Here is a 20,692-nt window from a genome sequence, read left to right as displayed (position 1 = left end):
ATTCTAATCCATCTATCTATTAATGATACAGACAATTGTAGTGATTAAAGTTAGAAGATGATGATGATGATAACAGTCACCTCTCCTCCAAATATCTGAACAGCAATTCAGAAATCGGTCGGGTACGAAACTGACTAATACTATTCGACCGAGTTTATGGTAAGGCCGAATGTATTCCAGCGGGTGGCAGCTGTGCTACAAGTTGTTGGTAATTAGGTTAGTTTAAGTTGTGTTGGAATGAAAAAAATCAATTAATACAAAATCAAGGACAAGAATCGAGGGACGAATCAGAGCTATATCATCCACAAATAGAGCTGAATTAAAATAGGAAAATTAGTGATTTTGAATCACTAATTGTGTTGGACTTTAGTGTGTAATAGTATCAGATAACAAACCGAGCAAGCCCATGTTGAACTGAAGCCTGGTAAAAAAGTTACCCACTAGTTTGGGCTTTAGGCTCAAAACCAAGACCGTTAGTAGTTTTTCATGTTTTTGTATCAATCAAATTTGGATTCAATTTATCACCTTTTTAGTTAAGTGTATTGATTTGATATACTCCATTTGTCTTATTATAACTAAAATGTTTTCGGAATTTATCTATTCCAATAAAAATGATTTTTTTTAAAAATACAAATAACATTATCTCTACGTTTTTTCTTTTTTTTTTTATTATATTTTCTCTCTACTTAACTTACAAAGCAACATTATATAAATAATGTTCCATTCCATACTAATTAAATTCTCTTTAGAAACACATTAATACTTGAAAGACGATTTTATCACTATAAAATTAATTGTGAACCTCATGAATCAGAATCCAAGTATATTTTTGCTTTATGATTATCAACCATATCTGATTATTCAGAATCCAAGTATATTTTTGCTTTATGATTATCAACCATATCTGATATATGTGAAATATGTGAATCTATTAATTTTGATTCCAACCCTCAATTCAACCAAAGTTTCATATTAATTTTGTAAGAAAGGATGATATATACATTGATAATAAATGAATGAGTACAAATAGCAATAGATGCGATGGAAATATGAAAGAAAGGGAAAAGCGTAATTATTGGAACTAATTAAACGGTGGCCCACACATTTAATTACTTACATTTTGGTTACCACTCTCTTCAATCCGCCCCAAATCATTGTTCCTTCTTTGATTTTCAACGTTGTTTTTGTTTTGCTCAAGAAAGAACCACATAACTCTAATTAATATCCCAATTTCTCTTAATCACATATGGCTTGCTTCTTGATTTACCAACTTTATTAATTAATTTAACTCCCCATGGCCTCTTTCCAAGTTGAGATTGTCCCATTCTTCCAAAACAATCTTAACAACTTGGACCTAGGCGATCTTTGGGTTCACCAACCACAATGGCAAAGCGCCGCTACCGCGTCCGATGCCACACTCCAGTGTGACACCAGCAACAGCAGCAACAATAACGACGACAACAACAATAATAATAATAGTGAGAGCACGGACGAGTGCACAAACAAACACTGCAGGGACAAATGGGCTCGGGCGCGGGAAATCGTATTTCCCGCAGAATCCGACACCAGTGCCGGTGCGAGCCCCGCTCGTCCGGGAAACCCGAACGCGGGGGGCGTGTCGTCCCTGGTCCAGAAGTGGAGGGGGTTCGAGCGGGGTGCGCCACCCCCGCCTCCCCTCCCTCCAAGTGCCCCAGTCGCGATGGACGACGACTCCGTCATCGGCGACTGGGAGTCCGATCGGACCGTTGCAAGCGGCAGGTCGTCCATCCGCGGCCGGATGTCAGACGTCACGGAGAACGACAGGCTGAGGGTGTCCGACATCATCAGGAGGCTGACACCCAACGAAGCCTGCTGCGCCTCTCCTCCCCGGACCCGGCCGTCACTCGATCAGGCCGACCCTAGGCCTACGGCCTCGCCGGCGCTGCGCATCCGGGGCCGGCAAGCCTACCTCGACTTCCTCGCACGGAGGGAGAGGGATCAGCGCAGGGAGATCGACGCGGTCCATGCTCGTAAATCCGTCTCCAAATTCCCTCATCGCGTCCGCATTCAGGTTTCCGTCCATCCGCTATTAAATGTTCAATTTTTTCATTTTTTTTGTCCATCCACCAATAAATATTCAATTTTCACTTTAACTAATTTTAATAAGTAGACTTCACATTCTACTAATTTTTTCTACTCCCTCTATCCCTGAAAATTTGTCACCTATTTCCTTTTTCGTGTGTTCCTAAAAATTTGTCATCTTTCACTTTTACTATTTTTGGTAGTGCACCCTAAGGCATTCCCATTGAGCCAAAAATACCTAAGTCTCTCATCTCTCCCTCTCTCTCTCTTAAATTTAACCTAATTTTCACAAAATGGGGTTTTCTCACATTCCTAGGCCAAGAGTGAACCAAAAGGGCCAAAGCACTACAACAGTGCATTTCGAGAAAGAGGCAAAAGACAAGACAACAAACGATGAAGCAAGAAAACAAGACAAAAGGTGTAATAACAACGGGAAGAGTTGTCTGAGAGCACAACAAGACATCATCCACTACGAAGAAACCACATACATCAAGCAAGAAACTAGGGTTAACACAGGTGAAGAAACATCCAAATCCGAAGAAATCAATAAGCAAGACGACGACAACGACAACAACAATAATGATGGTGGTGATGGTGGTGGTGATTGCAGTAGCCAGCTGCAGATGGTGGAGACTGAGGCCTACTGGGTGGCCGATTTCGCCCATCCCGAAGGGGGATGGGAGGAATCCCAGATGGGAGAAGAGATCAACACGGATTGGATCGAACAAGTGTCGCGGCCGCGCAGCGACTGGGAGTGTCTAAGGCAGGAGAGGTATCAAGAGATGCTTGATCCGTTTGCAGAGAATGAAGAGATTCGTTCACTCCTATGCAGGTTAATCTAAACTCAACATCTCTAGCTTTGTTGCTTGCATTTTATTTATGGGTAAATTGCACAAATTTGAAAATCAGTTGAGAAACTATGAAGTTTGGATCCGCTCGCAATTGTCTCACAAAGAAAAATTTTGTGATATGTTGTTTAAATAATCGAGGTTGTTTTCTTTGTGAATAGTTGAGACCTCGTTTAACGCAGCGGTGATGACGTCCGCATATGATTTCCATATACTCCATGAAAGAAATATAAACAAATTTAAACTTTATGAATTTTCCGACTGATTTTAAAGTTGCCTAGTGAAACAAACTTTGACCAAATTTCATTTTATAGTCCTTTTATTTTAGTCAAATGGCCTAAAAAGCATGAAGTTTGGTCAATTCTCATTCTCCCGCAACTTTCAAAAAATAGCTGGAAAAACCAACATGTTCGGATTTTTTGCCGTTATCCATGACGAAAAAATCCTACTGCATTATCTTTATAAATAGACGATATCATTTAACTCATTAACAATGGTCACGTGACCAAAATTATTTGTTGTGGGATAATTACAAACAAATTCAAACTTCACGGTTTTCCCAAATGATTTTCCAAGTCGCGGAACTGACCAAAATTCAACCAAACTTCATGGATATACCGATTATTTTGTTACTACTTTCGATCAATTGATTTAATTTGCAGGAAGAGTGTGTCAAATTTCCTAACGAGTGAGCTGAAGGACAAGATAGATCAACTTATGATATGTCGCAGTCAGGGAGATCAAAGACAAAACAATAAAGTGTTTAAGGAAGGAGGAGGAGGAGTTCATCAAGCGGCAAAATATTTTGTTGAATATGATAAAGAAGGTGAGAGGCAACAGTTTGGTGAATGTCAAGAATATGTGGATGCTTCCGCAGCCACACCTCATGCTGATCATAATGAGAAAGATGAGAGTGAGAAGCTGAAGTGTGAAGAGCCAAACGAGTGCTCTTATCAAGCTGCATCTCCCTCCACACCATATGCTGAGAATGAGATGAATGAGAGTGAGAAGCACAAGTGTGAAGAGCCGAGTGAGTGCTCTTTTCAAGCTGCCTCTCCCTCCCCACCGCATTCTTCCACGAACTATTGCTCTCTGGACCTCACCGGTCGGACCTCCACCTTCACTGCTCATTCTACATTTGTAAGTATATATATGTAGTTATTGTTACAGACTCCAGTGCAAGGAAACTTGTCTCGTATATGATGTGTGAGGCGATATATGTGGGGTTATTAGGCCAAAATGAGGTCTCTCCCTTGATTGGTTACCTTTTTGGGATGGGTTCTCGCGTTTGATTTGTAATATTAGTGCTATGGATAAAAGTTACAATGACTCAAAGGGGTGGCTTGTGGAATGAGTTAATAGTGGATGTGACTAACGAGGGCGTTGGCTCTATGGAGGGTTGACTGTTACGGATTTCAGTGCAAAGAAACTTGTCATGTACTTGTTGTCAAGGAGAGTTTTCATGTTTGATCTGGTTCTTTCATTAATAGTCCTGGCGACTCAGTGTGGCATGGAAGGAGTCATCCGTGACAAATGAGGAGGTTTTGGCTCTAGTTGTGACCATTGAGGACGTCAACTCTTAAGGAGGGTTGATCTCTAGTGCAATGGAACAAGTTCGCACTTGTTGTCTTAGACAACAGATGTTGGATCTAAAGTCTAAATGAGTTCTCTCTCTCCTGATGGGCTAGTCTGTCCTCTCTTATTTAGCTGTACGTAACACTGATAATTTCACTGAGAGCCCCAACCGGAATGGTGGGCTTGGGAAGGAATTATTTGGCGACCAACATAGATGTGTTGGCGCCTATCCTGACTAATGAGAACGTTGGCCTCTAAGGGTGGTCAATTGTTGCAATTAGCGCAAACAAATGTTCCCGCATTTGTTGCGTAAAACACAGATGTGGAATTTATAGACTACATGAATTTCCTATTCTAATATGCTAGTTTTTTAGGATGAGTTCTCTTGTGTAGCATGTAACGATACGTTCAATGTGAACAGGAAATGGAGATCATATATGACCTGAGAAGGCACATGGAGCAGCTGCACCAAGAGATATCCGAGCTGCGAAAATCGATGAAATGTTGCACCGATATGCAGATCAAAATGCACCGCTCCATCAAGAAGGAAGTTGCGGCCGCTGTCGCTCATCCCGGTAAGTCTGACAATATTTCAATCACTTTTTTTTTTAATATCTCTCTTACTTTACCAATTTTGCATTAAAATTCATATCGTTCACTGTCAATAGCAGATGCAAAGAACGGACGACGCCATTCAGTGAAACGAGGCGCCAGCAACGGGAGAAGATGCTGCCTCTGCTGCAAAGTGCAAGTCGACTGCGTGCTGTACCGGTGCGGACACATGTGCACCTGCTTCGACTGCGCGAACCAGCTCCACTGGAGCGGCCGCGGATGCCCCGTGTGCAGTGCTCAGATACTCGACGTCGTCCGCACGCAGTCCAATTTTTGAAATCTCTTCAATCACTATACATACATATACAAACAATTAACAAACACACCCTTTTTATATGTGATGGATCATCATCTTCATCATCGTTATATTTAATTATTAACAATCCAATTCCGTTGTAATCTTGCCTAGCTCACCTCCACCGACTCGATCTATTTTATTTGGTGGTGGATTTTAGTATGTAGAGACGAATTTATAACAAATGTACATAAGAATATTATATATATACATATATATATATATGGTGGCCGGATTGGTGCTAGGACGAACAATGTAATGTGACTCTTCTTGTCAACACTATAAATATTTATATTTATAGTCTGATCTAATATTATATGTATATATATACACATCTGTGTTTATCCTAAATTTCGTGAGAGATGAATTAGTTGGAGAGGGTTGGATGTGTTATAAATTCTTGTTAATCATCTGATGATATCGTAGGTGAAATTATATATAGACAAGAATATGATCCAGATTCATAACTAATAGTATGGTGAATTTGTACTTATATACAGAAAAAAAGTACTTGTGTAGTTTATGAATCCATTACTTTTGATATCCGCGTGCAGTGGCGGAGCCAAAATTTTAATAGTGGGGGGCCCAAATTATCATTAAAATTTGGTGAGTGTGTTCAGTGCTAACGACACTTTTTCGAACATAGCACATATTTTACAATTTATATTTTATGATATGTTTTCATCGTATTTACTAGATCAAAGAGTTATTATATACTATTATAAATTATTTTATAATAAAGGGCATCACATTAAAAATTATTTTATTAATATCATATACTCCCTCCGTTCCAAGATAAGCGAAACACTTCTTTTTGTGCATGAGATTTAAGGAATTGATATTAAATAAATTAAAGTGGAGAGAGTAAAGTATGAAAGAGAGAAAAGTAGATGAGTAAAGAGTGAATAAAATATGTGGATAACAAAGTAAGAGATATGATTTTTTGCTAAAAATGAAAATGACTCACTTGTAGTGGAACATTCCAAAAAGACGATTCGTTTATCTTGGGACGGAGGGAGTAATATTTTACAATATTTATGAAATCAAAGAAATATTTTATATTCTTAAATTACAAAAATCATTTATTTTAAAATTATAAATTAAAATAATTTATACAAGATTACAAATATATAAATCGAATAAAACATACTCAAATGAATACAAAATAGAAGTAATAAATGCCTAAATATCTGAATGTTCCAGTTGGGTTTCGAACTAGATACCTCATGACCAAGCACCCAAAAATGACACCAACTGCGCTAGTTCTTCATGTTTAAAATTACAATTACATGGAGTAGTAAATATCCAAATGGGTGAGGGGCCCAGAGGCCCCCTGGCCCCATCGTGCCTCCGCCCCTGTCCACGTGTATATCAGTCTGTTGCATGGACAATTTTTGGTACAATTCTTCGACTAAGTGCGTATTTGTTTAAAAAAAAGATTACGTTCTCTTAAAACTACAAAAATAGACTATTTTTATCATTTTTGCATGTCCCATAAAAATAGATATTTTAATTTTGGTAACTTTTTCTCTCTAATGAGGTAGACTACATTTTCGACTAACATTATTCCAATAACTTTTTCTTTCTATCTTTTTCCTACTTTATCAATTGTGAATTAAACTCGTGTCATCCATTTTTATGGGTCGGGTTGAATATATATTACCAACTTCATAGACCCTAAATCATAATCATACACTCCATTCTTTTACTTTTATTAATTAATTAGTGGTTAAATGTTAATTCATTAAATCTCAATATCCTAATGAATTTAGTCATATATATTTTCAGATGTATATCAACATAATCCTAAATTTTCAACATTCTAATTTAGTCATGTATTTTTCAGATGTACATGTAGATAATCCTAAATTTTGGTTTTTCCATCGATTAATGGAGCTAGCCAGTATATACTCCCTCTGTCCCATAGAAATAGGCCCCTTAAAGTTAGCACAGGTTTTAATTCGTAATTGGTAAAACAAGAGATAAAAAGAAAAAGTAGTTAAAATTGTGTAGTGAATGGTGTGGTCCATAAATGATAAAGTAAAAGAGAAGGAAAAAAATATTGTCATAACTGGATATGAATTATTTTTATGGGATAGACGAATAAAGAAAATATTGCATATTTTTATGAGACGGATGGAGTATCATTTATTGTAGAAATGAGGATGATGAGTTGATATATTTGTCTGTGGTTGATCTAATGCTGCCTACTGCCATCAATGAATTTTAAGTTAATTCGATGAACCCTTTGACAATAAAGTATATATATCCAACCACTATAAATAATAAATGACAATAATTGGCCACATGTAGTAACTGCTTAATTTGCTGCCAAGATGTGAGGAGTAGGTTATTTCCTCCAACCTAATAATTAGTGGAAATGATTAAATGAATTAATCGTGCTTAGCAACAAGCATAACAAAAAATTATAATTATGTACATAGTTTGATGTTACCTGCCATGAGTTTTGGTTGTTTTTTTTTTAAATAGTCAATAATGATTAAGCAGAGAAGTGTTAAAATTCTTAATATCTTGTCTCACATCGGCTTGGTAATGATCCTAGCTCATCTATAAAAGTATGGATAACTCTCTCCCTTATAAGGCCTTTTAAGGAGTGAGTGGCTCATTTCTAATTTGGTATCAGAGCGGGCCCAAGCCGATGATGGATTTATCTCTACCAAGATCCGAGCTCACCTGTAAAAGTATGGATAATTATCCCCTTATAAGGCCTTTTAAGGGGTTAGTGAGTGACTAATTTCTAATAAGAAGAAGCGTCTCAATATTATGGGTATGATTGGTTAACTAGTCTCGTTTTCATTCACATGTCTGATCCTATATAAACCAGGCCAATTTCACGAGGCTTTCAGGGCATCCACATCCGAGTGCTTTAAAAAGCACCTAAATCTTAAGCATTGTTCGAGTATTTATCTCCATTTTCAGTATCCATTTACATTCAAAACCAATTAAATCTTAAGCATTCAACCCTATTCATTTTACATTTTTTTTTAATTTTAAATTAATTTTTTAATAAAATAAAATAAAATAAAATACATAATACTATTAATTTAGAAAATAAATTAAAATTTTCATAAATAGAATTATTATTTTTTTATATATATTTTTGTGATTTTAAAGATTTTCGAATAAAAATAAATAAATAAAAGGGTGGTCACTTATCGGGGTGCATATGGACGTTGAAGTGTGCGTGCTCGGGACACGTTGATGCTTGTGCCCTTACCTTTTTGTGTAAGTACTTAATTTTCTTTTTGTATTTATTATTAATAATAATGTTATTACTATTATTTAATTGTTGATGCCAACTAATTCGAAATTAAGTAGGAAATCGCACGCTGACTTACACGTGTAAATGTACCAAGAGACATGGATGGATGATTGTAGTATCTCCACATGCAACTGCCAAATCCAAATTACTAGCTTTATGACTCTTCCAATTTATTCCCTCAATTATACAAACCTTAATTTTCTTTTTTCTTGTGAAAATTGAAAGAGCTATCATTTGTTGAGGAAGAAGCTAGGTGGATGCCTATATTTATGTTTAAAGATAATGATAAATTGATTTGTGAAAATGAAGTGTTGTAATAGGGAGTGATCCACTCAAGAATGATGCATGTGTATTGCTTTTTGTCTTGTGAAAGAGAGATTACATTATTGATTGAAGCCATTATTTTTGTAAAAGCACATGGTGTGTTCCCCTTTTCATCCAAAACGAATATCCCTCCTCTTTATATTTGTCAGTGACACAAATCACCAATTATTAACATATAATCTCAAACTCCATCCTCCCCTAAAATAAAGATGTTGGTGATTAACGCCAATTCTAATGAAAAATTAGTAAAATACAATAGAAAAATAGTTATTGTGAATATTAAGACCCACATAGTATAATATGTAATGAAAAGTTTTTAAAAATAAAAAAATGGTCCAATTTTGATGGACGTAGTAGCAAAAGTGAACTATTTTTTAGAATGAATAAAGTATATAAATCAAGAAGTGTATTGGGTTGCTGACTAACAAAAGATGGTTAAATTAAATATGAATGGTGGGCTTTAATTTGGTACATAGCCATAAACACAAAACTACTCCACCTCATTAAAGCACACATGATTAATGAATGTTGAGGATTGAACTTTCATTGTAGTTGCAATACCGGGGAAACCAAGGTGAAATAAGTATGTATATGGACAAATTGTTATAAAAATAATGAAGTTTAGTCAAACTTTGATATGTCCTGATATTTTTATGATCGGTTAGAAAAATTATGAAATTTGGATTTGTTTTCAATTATCTCATGGAAAAATATGGAAAAATCATGAAATTTTAGTGATGTGTTTCAACCAAACAATGCCAATTTTGATATATAAACGACACCATATAACTCGTTGGAGGAGATATTGAGGTATATTTTCTTGGTTGTCATATCAAATACAATTTCATCTAAATTTTTTCTGTGATAGGATAATTTTATGTGTGTTTTTGGTAATTTGCCCAATATATATATACTAAACTCACCTCATCAACTAACTAATGACTACACAAATGTATGGATTTAGCTAGGGTGGTTACTATTATTAATATTTAAATTAGAGATGAAAAGGGGAAGTATTTTAGGGGGCACATGGGCTTTAATGCGCAGTTGAAGTGAGGGTAGGGTGAATGAACGTGACAAGTAGGTCCCCAAACCCCAAATACATTCCTCAACTCATTTCAATAAAATTAAACAAATTAAACCAAAGTAGTATTTTATATCTCATCCAACCTTGCCATGTTACAACTTGTCCCTACACTCATTGCTTTGCTATTATATATCCACATCCATCCTTCATCCAATTCTACTATCAAATCGTACTCGTCCTCATCCTCGTCCTTGTCCCCATCCTCGTTATTCAGTATAATGTGTTCTTCCAAGGCAAAATTAGTCTCCAACACGAATGGCGCCGTCCGCGCCCCTCTCTTAGAGAGGCGCAACAACGCCGACGCGTCGGGCTTGTTTCTCCGTAGCAAGACGACAGACGACGAACCGAAGCCCGGCCCGAGCCCGAGCCCGAGGCTGAAATCGCTTAACAAGTCGAAGAGCTTCAGCTATAGTGTGGTGGAGTATGAGGCGGGGAGCATCGCCGCTGCGAGAAGGGAGGAGGTTGCTAGCTTTCATGAGCGGAGGAGGATGCGCATCGCTCATTATGGCCGGACTGCCGCGGCGGCCAAGCCGTCTAAGGCGGCGGTGGCGCCGACTCCGAATGCTAGTAATGTTAGTGAGAAGAGATGCACTTTCATAACCCCTAATTCAGGTATTATTCTTTTAATTTAATTAATTAATTTTATCTTAAACACATCAATTATGGTTTAGTTAATTACTTGGTTAAATTTGTGCAGACCCTATTTATGTGGCCTACCATGATGAAGAATGGGGGGTGCCTGTTCATAATGATGAGTAAGTCACCATTCTCCTACTAGCATATGTATGCGTGTATATATAAGTAGGGACGGATGCAAGGGCGGACGCATAAATAAATAATGATAAGGGATATGATTTCTGAATTTTATTCTTAAGTATATTTTTGAGTGTTTAGATTATTTATAAGAGCTTTTACATAATAATTTGCCTTAAATTTGGATAAATTATAAAAAATTACTACCTCCGTCCCTGAAAATTTGTATCATTTTTACATTTCCGTCTGTCTCTCAAAATTTGTCCCATTTCACCTTTACCAATTTTTGTAGTGGACCTCATATTTCACTAACTCATTCCTACTCACATTTTACTATAAAACTAATATATAAAAGTAGGACCCACAATCCATTAACTTTTTCAACTCACTTTTCATTACATTTCTTAAAACTCGTGTCAGGTCAAAGTGCGACAAATTTTGGGGGTTGGAGGTAGTATAAAAGAAAAAAACGTAAAATACAAGATTTTATACATGGGTCCGCCCCTGGACGGATGGAGGTGGGGTTGTGTGGATTGGCTAAGCTGGCTCACGAGTACTAGAAAATTCTAGTAAATTAACACTTTTGAGCTTGGTGAACCCCGCGTCCAGAAATTTTGACCCCACTAATTTCGTTTCGTTTCGTGTATGTATGTATGTATGTATGTATGTATGTATGTATGTATGTGTGTGTGTATGAACATGGATGGGCCCACGAGTACAAAATAATTCTATTAAATTTACATTTTCGAACTGTTGCCAACCCCACATCTAGCAGCTTGGCCCTACGAGTTTCGTATCCTAGATTCAAAATTGACCGATGTTATGGGTGCAGGAAGTTGTTCGAGTTGTTGGTATTGACCGGGGCCCAAGTCGGATCGGACTGGACGGCGGTGTTGAAGAAAAGACAAGATTTCAAGGATGCATTCTCAGGATTTGATGTGGAAGTTGTTTCAAAGTATTCGGAGAAGAAGATGATTGCCATTAGTTCTCAATATCGTATAGAGCTGAGCCATGTGAGAGGAGCTGTTGACAATGCTAAAAGAATACTCCAGGTAATTGATTCATTTGTTATATTGATTAATTAATTAAAAATTAGATCCGGTCTATTTGCTTGGCCGCGAATCAATGTGTGGTCTGGTCTCATTTGGAAAACATACCATTGAATAATTGAACCGTCATGAACCGGAAAAACCAAGGAAAAACCATTTGATTCGACCGTGAACCGGTCGATGGTTAAGTATAATTAGTTGAACACGTGATTTTTTTTATCTTTAGTTTTGTCAATTTTATTAGTTAATATTTTTAAACTCTTACCTACATATAATTTTATCAAGTAATAAAGCACAAACTATAATATAATTCATACACTAATAATAAAAGTATAAAATTAGGAGGTTGTCTAATTTATGTGTAAATTATTTAATTATTTTGAATATTCTTTATTTAATTACATTGTGATTCACTTAATTTTAATGTTTTGTACAGTTACATTACTTTATTTTATGGAGTATATTTGTAGTCTTTGACCGATTATTGGTCAAACTGATTTAATTAATTTAACTATGAATTGATATCTTAGTCGATTCGCTCACCTTAATTTTAATTTTTTAAATATTCATTAATTGTAATTCAATTTTAATGAACGAGTGCAGATCTGGGACGAAGTGGGATCACTAGACAAGTATCTGTGGGGCTTCGTGAACGACAAGGCAATCGCCACTGCGTACAAGTTGAGCAACAAGATCCCGGTTAAGACCTCGAAGTCGGAGACGATAAGCAAGGACATGGTGAGGAGGGGGTTCCGCCAAGTGGGCCCCACCGTCATACACTCGTTCATGCAAGCGGCCGGCCTCACCAACGACCACTTGCTCACTTGTCCGAGGCACTCCCAAATTCTTCATCTCCATTCATTATACCAAAATTAATCAAATTAGGAACGGACGGCCGTACGTACATACCAATACTAACGTCTCTATACCATAATACCTAAAATTTGAATTATTGTGCTGTATATATCATGATTGGTACTGGATATATATTACCAAAAGATATATCCAATTGAAAGAAAAAAGGTGAGGCACCATGTGCTGTGGGGTAACATATTACTATTATATAAATATTAGTAGTAGTTATCTTTTTAAATTTGATCACCTTTTTTATGTATTTTCCCTTTCTTTACTCACGGGGCTTGCCAATGTGATGACCTAATTCTATTGTATTTCTATAGCTTGTAATTTTCATGGCTTGGTTTTTTGTAATTTATTTCAAGAATTGTTTGGGTGTAGATTTGATGTGCTAATATTAATGATTCCTTTTGTACACTTCTTCGTTCATAAAAGAGAATAGGGGATACAAGATTTGTCATTAGGTTGAATTATCAGGAAAAAAAATTAAAAATTTATCGAAATCTAATTTATTTCTTAATTTTAACCAAATTTGATCAAAATAATGAGGTTTTCAACCAAACGACATCACATCGTTTAATACATCACTAATGACAAGTTGACAACGTTTAACTCATTAACAATAATGTTCCCGTATAATTTCTCAGTTGTCATATAAGACACCAAAAATATACTATGGAAATTGCAAACAAATACTTCCTCCGTCTTATCTCAAGTGATTGATTGTTTTTCGACACATGTTTGGGGAATATGATAAATAGTTAAAGAAGTAAAGTAAGTAAGAGAATAATATAGATACGACTTTCTCTCTCTCTTCTATAATATTCTTTCTTTTACTTTACTTTCTCTCCACTTTGAGTATTTATTATCATCTTCGTAAACAACGGCAAAAAAAAATAATCACTTAAGTTGGGATGAAAGGAGTATAAATTTTATAATTCTTTCAATTGATTTTTAAATTTACAGAATATACTTAGAATTTGACATAATTCGCCTTTATTTTTATTGTTCTCTCAAAGTATAATGGAACTATCATTATTTTATAAATTTTGAATTATACTAACTATTCAGTATAATCAAAATATATTTACAACTAACAAGGGGATACTGTGGTCCGGCCCAATTGCTACTACTTATACTTGCAAGCCCACAGTTTAGAAAATACAGTTCACATACAGTCTGCCCAAATTCAATTTAATTTTGAATTAGCATTTTGTTGATATGTGAAAAGTGAAAACTGTTAGGCGGCCCAATTGTCATACTACTTATACTGATATTTAGTAGTAGTATTTTATTTAAATGGAAAATAATTAAATTTGAATGGTACTGGCAGAAACCTTGCTTTCAAGTTTACATTGTTCTAAAAATACTATCCAAATTAAAATACAGTATATTTTTTCAATTTTGAGCTACACTATGCAACTATAAATACAGTCTCAATATATTTAGGCCAAGTACATCTGGTTAATTAAATTACTTGGTTTGTTTAAAAAGTAATGACTGGCCATATAAAGATTTATTAGCAAATGTGCACTCAATAGTTGTTTATTGTCTTATTTTGTGACTTAGAGTTCCAATAGCTCTATGAGTATATGAAGTTCACGTAACAAAATTTATACTAACATCAAAAAAAGTCTTATTTGCTAATTATGAATGAAAGCACAGCAAGTGTCTATTCAACAATAGTAGTACTTTTTTCTGAAATCTTCAATCATAGAGATATATTTAATGATTGTTTATAATGTCACTTTATGATGACATATTTATAAAGAAACTGATAATAATCATTTAAATTATAAATTTGTTCAAAATATGATTATCCTATAAAGTTTGAAAATAAAAAATTTTGAAATTACAAAATTTTAAATTTTTGCAATTGTGTCATCTGTATACAAAATAATGTCCCACGTGATATTCAAAACAACGTCGTTTCGTTAACTTATTTTTCTTTTCTTTTCTTGTTTTAATTAAACGGTCATTTTGAGCATGATCACCAAAATATATCGCTTATGCACGGATAAAATCATGAAATAATTGAAAAATATTGAAACTTTCAAAATTTAATATTTTGATTTTAAACTTTGCCAAACTGACCGAAACTTAACCAAATTTTATGATCCAAATACTAGTATCCCTTAGATGAATAATCAAACTTGAACAATATCATTGTTTTCCTTACATCAATCATAATACTGATACCATAGATCTCAAGTTTAAGTTTATTGTGATACTACCTTAAATTACTACTCTCCAATTGCTTCATTTTTGTGTTGTTCTAACTTAGTTGAATTTATTTATGGGCAAAAAAATTTTATTCTCTCTCGTAATTTACTCTCTCTTCATTTCTCTTAGTACTTTATAAGTTTATTTTCTCTCTTACTTATTTCTCTACTTTAATTTTTAATATATTAATTTCTTAAACCTCGTGCTAAAAAAATACTGCAACTAAATTGGGACGGAATAAGCGTTAATTTATCAATAAAAATGAATTGGAAATGTTGAATTCTTTGACTGATTCAATACTCCCTCTGTCTGTGTATAGGAGTTCCGTTTTTCTACCTTCCACTAATTCATTTCACTCACATTTTATTTAAAACTAATATATACAAGTGAAACTTTTATTCCACTAATTTTTTTTATCTACTTTTTTTAATATTTTTTAAAATTCGTGCCATCTAAAAACGTGACTCCAGTGGCGAAGGAGGGTATCTTGTACACTATCTATGTTCGAATATAGATGACATATTAACAACAATAAATATCGTAATCAGAATTGAATAATTCATGAAAATGTACAAGTGGAAGAGTTAGTTTGGTAAATAGGAAAAAGATAGGAAATGTGATTGGGGAGACGGTGCAGGTGCAGCCACGTGGCACGCTAGAATGGACCAACTAACTGCCCACGTGCCCACAAAAACACGCGTCTTTCCTTACCGACGCTTGCTAGCTAGCGACTTCCTAATCATTAATCATTAATCATATTATATCTACCGCCCTCTTTTTCTTCAATTTTTAATCATATGGACTCTCATTCTTCTTCAAATATTATTATCAACAGAATCATACTAAATTTTATTTAATTTTTCTTTGTCTTAGTAATATAATTTTAATATTAGCTGTGAATATTTATGAATTTTAATATTTTAAAAAATTTCCCAATAAATTTAGTTTGGTATGAGATTAAATCTAATGTGATGTCTGAAAATATCTATAAGGTGAAATCACTTGTGGATTTTATTATTTTTCTCGGCATATTTAGCAAATAACGCAAGCACATTATTAATTTAAAATATGTGTGTGTCAAATTAGTAACATGATACAAATATAAAACCCGTTATTTCGTCAAACGGATATTAAGAAAGATGCCAAGGTCAATAGTTTTTACGTCTGATTTTAAAGTTGTGGTACTACCTCCGTTCTATGATATCACACTTTCCTTTTTAGTTTATCCCACAAAAGATGTCACATTTCTTTTTTTATAAAAAATTCTCTCTCAAATTAATATACAATTTTCTCTCACCACTCAACAAAAAAAATATATATATATATCCCGCAATCTCGTGCCATTTTCATCAATAATTTAACAAAAAATATAATTTTTCTGAAAATTTACCTAACAGTATTAAATAATAAATCTGAGCATGTCCTATATTCAAGCCAAAATAGGTGATTATGTTTATATATTAGAAAATACGAACAATCGAATGTGTAAATACATGAGAGAAATGTATCAATGATCAAATAACTCTGTTTAATCTATGTTAGTATTAACTATACCAAGAAGATTAATCAAAGAACTAAAACCATTAGCCACCCAAACAAAGGGTTTTACATGGCCTAATTAATTGACCAAACCATACCTAATTTGGATGTCGGTTTAAATCGGAAACAAAGACAAATTCTTGTATGGTTCTTGGCTTGGATGTTAGTTTGAAAAAATAATTTTTTGATGACCTTTCAATTTCTCCAGTAATTGACGGTTCTCAGTCTCCTTCCCCTCATTATTAATTTTGTCACGTTCAATTTTGGTAGGTTATATTTAAATTTTAAATGGACAATGAATTGATACGAATTACTAAGTAAATATTTCGTTAGGGAAGGAGGAAATAATTTAAATATGGAACGAATATTTTAGTGACAAAAATAAGATAAAATTTTACCAAAATCATATAATCAGTCTACGCAATTGTCATTGTCATAAAAATAGAAGGAAAAAAATTGACTATAGTTAATTATTCGGTTGTGCCATTTTCATCTTAGTTTCTTCAATTTTTATTATTACAGTTATTTGCATATAAATAAATAAATAAATAAATTTATATTTTTTTATTTTTATTTACCCGAGCTTTGTATTGTTTAGTTTAAATACATAAATTTTAACTTCCTTTTTTTGGGGGCTTTTATCAAAAATTATAATTTCTCTAAATTTATGAAGACATGTTCCGTCAATGTGTATAAAAATGATTATTAAAACGCCATCGTTTTTAGTTTAATATAAAAAAAATGTGACTTCCTATAAATATGCAAGATTTTTTTTAATTTGCCATAAACTTTTTAGATTTTCTAATCTCTTTCGCTCATAATACTATATGTTTCTCATAAATCATTTAAGTACATCATCTATTTTAAATACAAGTATTGACTTTACAAACGCATTTTTTCTAGTATAACTCTTACATTATTGATTGATTTTAATAACCCTTTAATCATTAATCATTTTTAAGAAGTAAACATCTTCATTAATAAGCATAATTAAGAGCATATTCAAAGACGATTGTGGGGACAGGGCTTAGCTTTCCGAGGACAAAAGCAAAAACTTTTGCATAAAATAATAAAAAGATTTTGTAATTGCCATCAAACAGCATCTACTTTTCGTTCCTTGACAACTAATTACCATAAATTAAACCCCTAATTGCAATCTTTTAATTTCATAAATATCCTTTTTTTATTAGGAATCTCATTAGCCAGCGCAGAATAAAACCGCCCCAAAGGAAAAGCAGAAGAAAGAAGAGATCGACGAAAGAAACCCATAGCCATTGTTGAAGATGGCGGCTAAAGATGAGCGGAGAATGTTCGTCGGAATAGCGTGGAGTTGCGCCGCCGAGTTGAAACTCTTCCTCACCGCCCTCCTCTTCCTCTGCACCTTCGCCACCCTCCTCCAATTCCTCCCTTCCCACTTTTTCCTCTCCCCCTCCGACCTCCGCCGCTGCCTCTCCTCCCCCACCGCCGGCGACGGCGGCGTTGTTCAACATAAAGACAGCAACAACTCTGCCACCGGCGTTGTGACTCGGGCTTTCAACCCGTACGGCTCCGCCGCGTATAGTTACATCGTGATGTCGGCCTACCGCGGCGGCCCGAGCACGTTCGCTGTCGTCGGCCTCTCGTCGAAGACGCTCCAGGTTTACGGGAACCCCACCTACGAGTGCAGGTGGGAGTCCCGCAACACTTCCACCGCCACGGTGTCGGCGGCAGGATACAAGATCCTCCCAGACTGGGGCTACGGCCGCGTATACACCGTAGTGGTGGTGAACTGCACCTTCCCTGTCCTGGCCGGCGGGGACAGGGAAGGCGGCCGGCTCCTCCTCCGCTCTGGGACGGACACATTCCCTGCGCTGGAGGAGGAGCCTGGGGCGCAGTGGGAGATGAAAAATGAGAATTCATCTGTCGCTGCGGAGCCGCAGTACGATTACTTGTACTGCGGATCGCCGTTGTACGGCGATCTGAGCCCGCAGAGGGTTCGGGAGTGGCTGGCGTATCACGTGCGGCTCTTCGGGGAGAAGTCGCATTTTGTGATGTACGACGCTGGCGGCGTCCACGACCGGCTGAGGGCGGTGCTGGCGCCGTGGATCGAGAAGGGATTCGTGACGCTGCACGACGTCCGGGAGCAGGAGAAGTTCGACGGCTACTATCACAATCAGTTCCTTATCGTCAACGATTGCCTCCATCGCTATCGATTTTCGACGAAATGGATGTTCTTCTTCGACGTTGATGAATTCGTGTTCGTCCCAAAGAAAACGAACATTGGTGCGGTCATGGATTCGCTCTCCGAGTACACTCAGATCACGATGGCGCAGATGCCGATGTCCGGCTCCCTCTGCCTATCCGAGGACGCTCCGCAGCGTTTGCGGTACTGCACTGAACGTATAAAGTAACTGCATTCTGTTTTGAACTGTTAATGAATGGTTTTTGTTTTGTTTTGTTGTGGTGTAGGAAATGGGGATTTGAGAAGCTAGTGTACAAGGATGTGATGAGAGGTAAAAGGAGGGACCGGAAGTACGCGGTGCAGCCGCGGAACGTGTTCGCGACTGGGGTTCATATGACGCAGAACATGATTGGGAAGACGACGCACAATACGTACGACCGCATCGGCTACTTCCACTATCACGGGACCATTGCACAGCGACAGGAGCCGTGCGCCCGGTTTCTAAACGAGTCGCAAATCACAGTAGATGGGGTTCCTTATGTTATGGATACGACGCTGCGTGAGGTGGCCGGAGCTGTCAAGAGATTCGAACTCGAAACCATCGGCCCTGTGTTGCAGGGAACACGCCAATGACCAACTAATGCATTTTTGTTTACATTTTTTCATATAAAGCATAGATAACAGCAAACACTCGTGTAATTAAGTAAGACAACAAAGGGGTATAGTTATTAGTAACATTGTACGTTATTCTTTTATTTGATTATATATTACTTTTGCAAAAAAAAAAAAGTAAATTGGTGGTGTTCAATAGATGCATGATATCTACAACGAAAAATCATCACACATTGAAAAAAAAGAACAAAATTATCGAAATGGAAGAGAGCTCTCCGAATAATATGTGAAGGGATTAGATAATTAAGCACTCTGTGCTTCTAAGAAGGCAGTGAAATCATCCCTTTGTTTGCGGAGGCGAGGCGAAGAAGATGAAGAAAAGCGAACATGGCGTGATTCGTCTGATTTCCCGAGTTTGGCAACCACTTTTCGGTTCCCATCGAACAGAAACCCGGTGGTGACCGGGGATTCCACGTCGTTGACACTGGCGCATCGCATCAGCTCCAACGGGAGATCGAAGAAGAGATTGGAAGCAGCAGCATCATCTCCATCGCCGTCTGGGGAGTTTATGATGGCCGACGATCTCCATGACCCGCATTCGAATTTCTCGAGAGACACTCTTTGGGATACTACGTCCGCCTGCTCGTGCACGTGCACGTGCTCGTCCGCCACCTTCCGCATGGCTGCTTTCCCCTTGCCTAAACCCGGGAGGAACAAGCAAGTCCCGCATCTGAACTTGTCTTCGCCCTTGCTCTTGGCCTTGACTTCACCCTCGCCGCCACCTCCTCCCCCTTCTGCTTTCGTCTCACCACGGTGCCAAAGGTCCAGGTCCATGGACGGCTGGCAGACCCTTCCCTCTCCGCACGACTTGCTCCTCTGCATCCGTAGCCGCTCCAGGTTGCCGAGCGCCACGGACTGCTGTCGTGCCAGGGGCGACTGCTGGTTCTTGTGCTTCTTCTTCTGCTTCGACTCGCGTGGCGAGTTGGGGAGACTGCAGCTTACAAACTTCCCACTCGCAGCAGGTGGCAGCAAGCGATGAACTAGTACAGACGTCGCCTCTGTTTTCGCCTGCATTGAAATCGGATCCACTGAAATCTGCCTCTCCTTCTCCAAAGTGATGTTGCGAGCCAAGGCTGTTTTCTGAATCATACTCATCTTTCTTACTTTGGCCTTAGATTTGGCCTCTACTTATATCATCAGGAATCAAACGTGGATACCACAAAGATTTGCTTATGATCATCACGTCTCTCTCTCTCTCTCTCTCTCTACACTTGCATATATACAATTGTTTATAAGCCCTATACGTGCAAGTCATAAAACAGGTTCTAGACAACAAAATATCAACCTTTGACCCTAACATATTTTATTCAATTTCCTACCTTAAATATTCGTTTATTTTAGAACCATTTTCCCCA

The 20,692-nt window shown here is 36.7% G+C and overlaps 4 protein-coding genes across 4 annotated transcripts; 3 read left to right on the top strand and 1 right to left on the bottom strand.

The window, feature by feature from the left end:
- Positions 1-1,294: 1,294 nt before the first annotated feature.
- LOC125188525 lies at positions 1,295-5,637 on the top strand. Its single transcript, XM_048085434.1, has 6 exons — positions 1,295-2,042; positions 2,276-2,303; positions 2,378-2,893; positions 3,572-4,049; positions 4,906-5,059; positions 5,153-5,637. Exons 1-6 carry the CDS (start codon positions 1,295-1,297, stop codon positions 5,371-5,373), a joined length of 2,145 nt encoding a protein of 714 aa, XP_047941391.1. The 3' UTR covers positions 5,374-5,637.
- A 4,601-nt stretch (positions 5,638-10,238) lies between these two features.
- On the top strand, positions 10,239-13,159 carry LOC125207185 (probable GMP synthase [glutamine-hydrolyzing]). Its single transcript, XM_048106427.1, has 4 exons — positions 10,239-10,697; positions 10,783-10,840; positions 11,671-11,890; positions 12,491-13,159. Exons 1-4 carry the CDS (start codon positions 10,304-10,306, stop codon positions 12,761-12,763), a joined length of 945 nt encoding a protein of 314 aa, XP_047962384.1. The 5' UTR covers positions 10,239-10,303; the 3' UTR covers positions 12,764-13,159.
- Positions 13,160-17,672: 4,513 nt separating this feature from the next.
- Positions 17,673-19,400, top strand: LOC125201364 (galactan beta-1,4-galactosyltransferase GALS3-like). Its single transcript, XM_048099444.1, has 2 exons — positions 17,673-18,869; positions 18,953-19,400. The coding sequence occupies exons 1-2, from the start codon at positions 17,788-17,790 to the stop codon at positions 19,296-19,298; spliced, it is 1,428 nt and encodes a 475-aa protein (XP_047955401.1). The 5' UTR covers positions 17,673-17,787; the 3' UTR covers positions 19,299-19,400.
- A 134-nt stretch (positions 19,401-19,534) lies between these two features.
- LOC125201380 lies at positions 19,535-20,619 on the bottom strand. The gene has a single exon (XM_048099466.1). The coding sequence runs from the start codon at positions 20,430-20,432 to the stop codon at positions 19,581-19,583; it is 852 nt and encodes a 283-aa protein (XP_047955423.1). The 5' UTR covers positions 20,433-20,619; the 3' UTR covers positions 19,535-19,580.
- Between the last annotated feature and the right edge of the window lie 73 nt (positions 20,620-20,692).

The sequence above is a fragment of the Salvia hispanica genome, chromosome 1, assembly GCF_023119035.1.
Source record: "Salvia hispanica cultivar TCC Black 2014 chromosome 1, UniMelb_Shisp_WGS_1.0, whole genome shotgun sequence".
Classification (NCBI taxonomy): domain Eukaryota; kingdom Viridiplantae; phylum Streptophyta; class Magnoliopsida; order Lamiales; family Lamiaceae; genus Salvia; species Salvia hispanica.
The sequence above is the reverse complement of the archived record's forward strand: the minus strand, read 5'-3'. Positions and strand labels throughout refer to the sequence as shown.

What these genes read in the sequence shown, in the direction of transcription:
- LOC125201364 (XM_048099444.1), top strand. Translation starts at nt 17,788, where the DNA reads ATGGCGGCTAAAGATGAGCGGAGAATGTTCGTCGGAATAGCGTGGAGT. An exon ending in GACGCTCCGCAGCGTTTGCG is followed by an intron (nt 18,870 to 18,952) that starts GTACTGCACTGA and finishes GTTGTGGTGTAG; the next exon opens with GAAATGGGGATTTGAGAAGC.
- LOC125201380 (XM_048099466.1), bottom strand. Translation starts at nt 20,432, where the DNA reads ATGAGTATGATTCAGAAAACAGCCTTGGCTCGCAACATCACTTTGGAG.
- LOC125188525 (XM_048085434.1), top strand. Translation starts at nt 1,295, where the DNA reads ATGGCCTCTTTCCAAGTTGAGATTGTCCCATTCTTCCAAAACAATCTT. An exon ending in CAAATTCCCTCATCGCGTCC is followed by an intron (nt 2,043 to 2,275) that starts GCATTCAGGTTT and finishes GTGCACCCTAAG; the next exon opens with GCATTCCCATTGAGCCAAAA. An exon ending in ATTGAGCCAAAAATACCTAA is followed by an intron (nt 2,304 to 2,377) that starts GTCTCTCATCTC and finishes TCACATTCCTAG; the next exon opens with GCCAAGAGTGAACCAAAAGG.
- LOC125207185 (XM_048106427.1), top strand. Translation starts at nt 10,304, where the DNA reads ATGTGTTCTTCCAAGGCAAAATTAGTCTCCAACACGAATGGCGCCGTC. An exon ending in TTTCATAACCCCTAATTCAG is followed by an intron (nt 10,698 to 10,782) that starts GTATTATTCTTT and finishes AAATTTGTGCAG; the next exon opens with ACCCTATTTATGTGGCCTAC. An exon ending in GTGCCTGTTCATAATGATGA is followed by an intron (nt 10,841 to 11,670) that starts GTAAGTCACCAT and finishes TTATGGGTGCAG; the next exon opens with GAAGTTGTTCGAGTTGTTGG.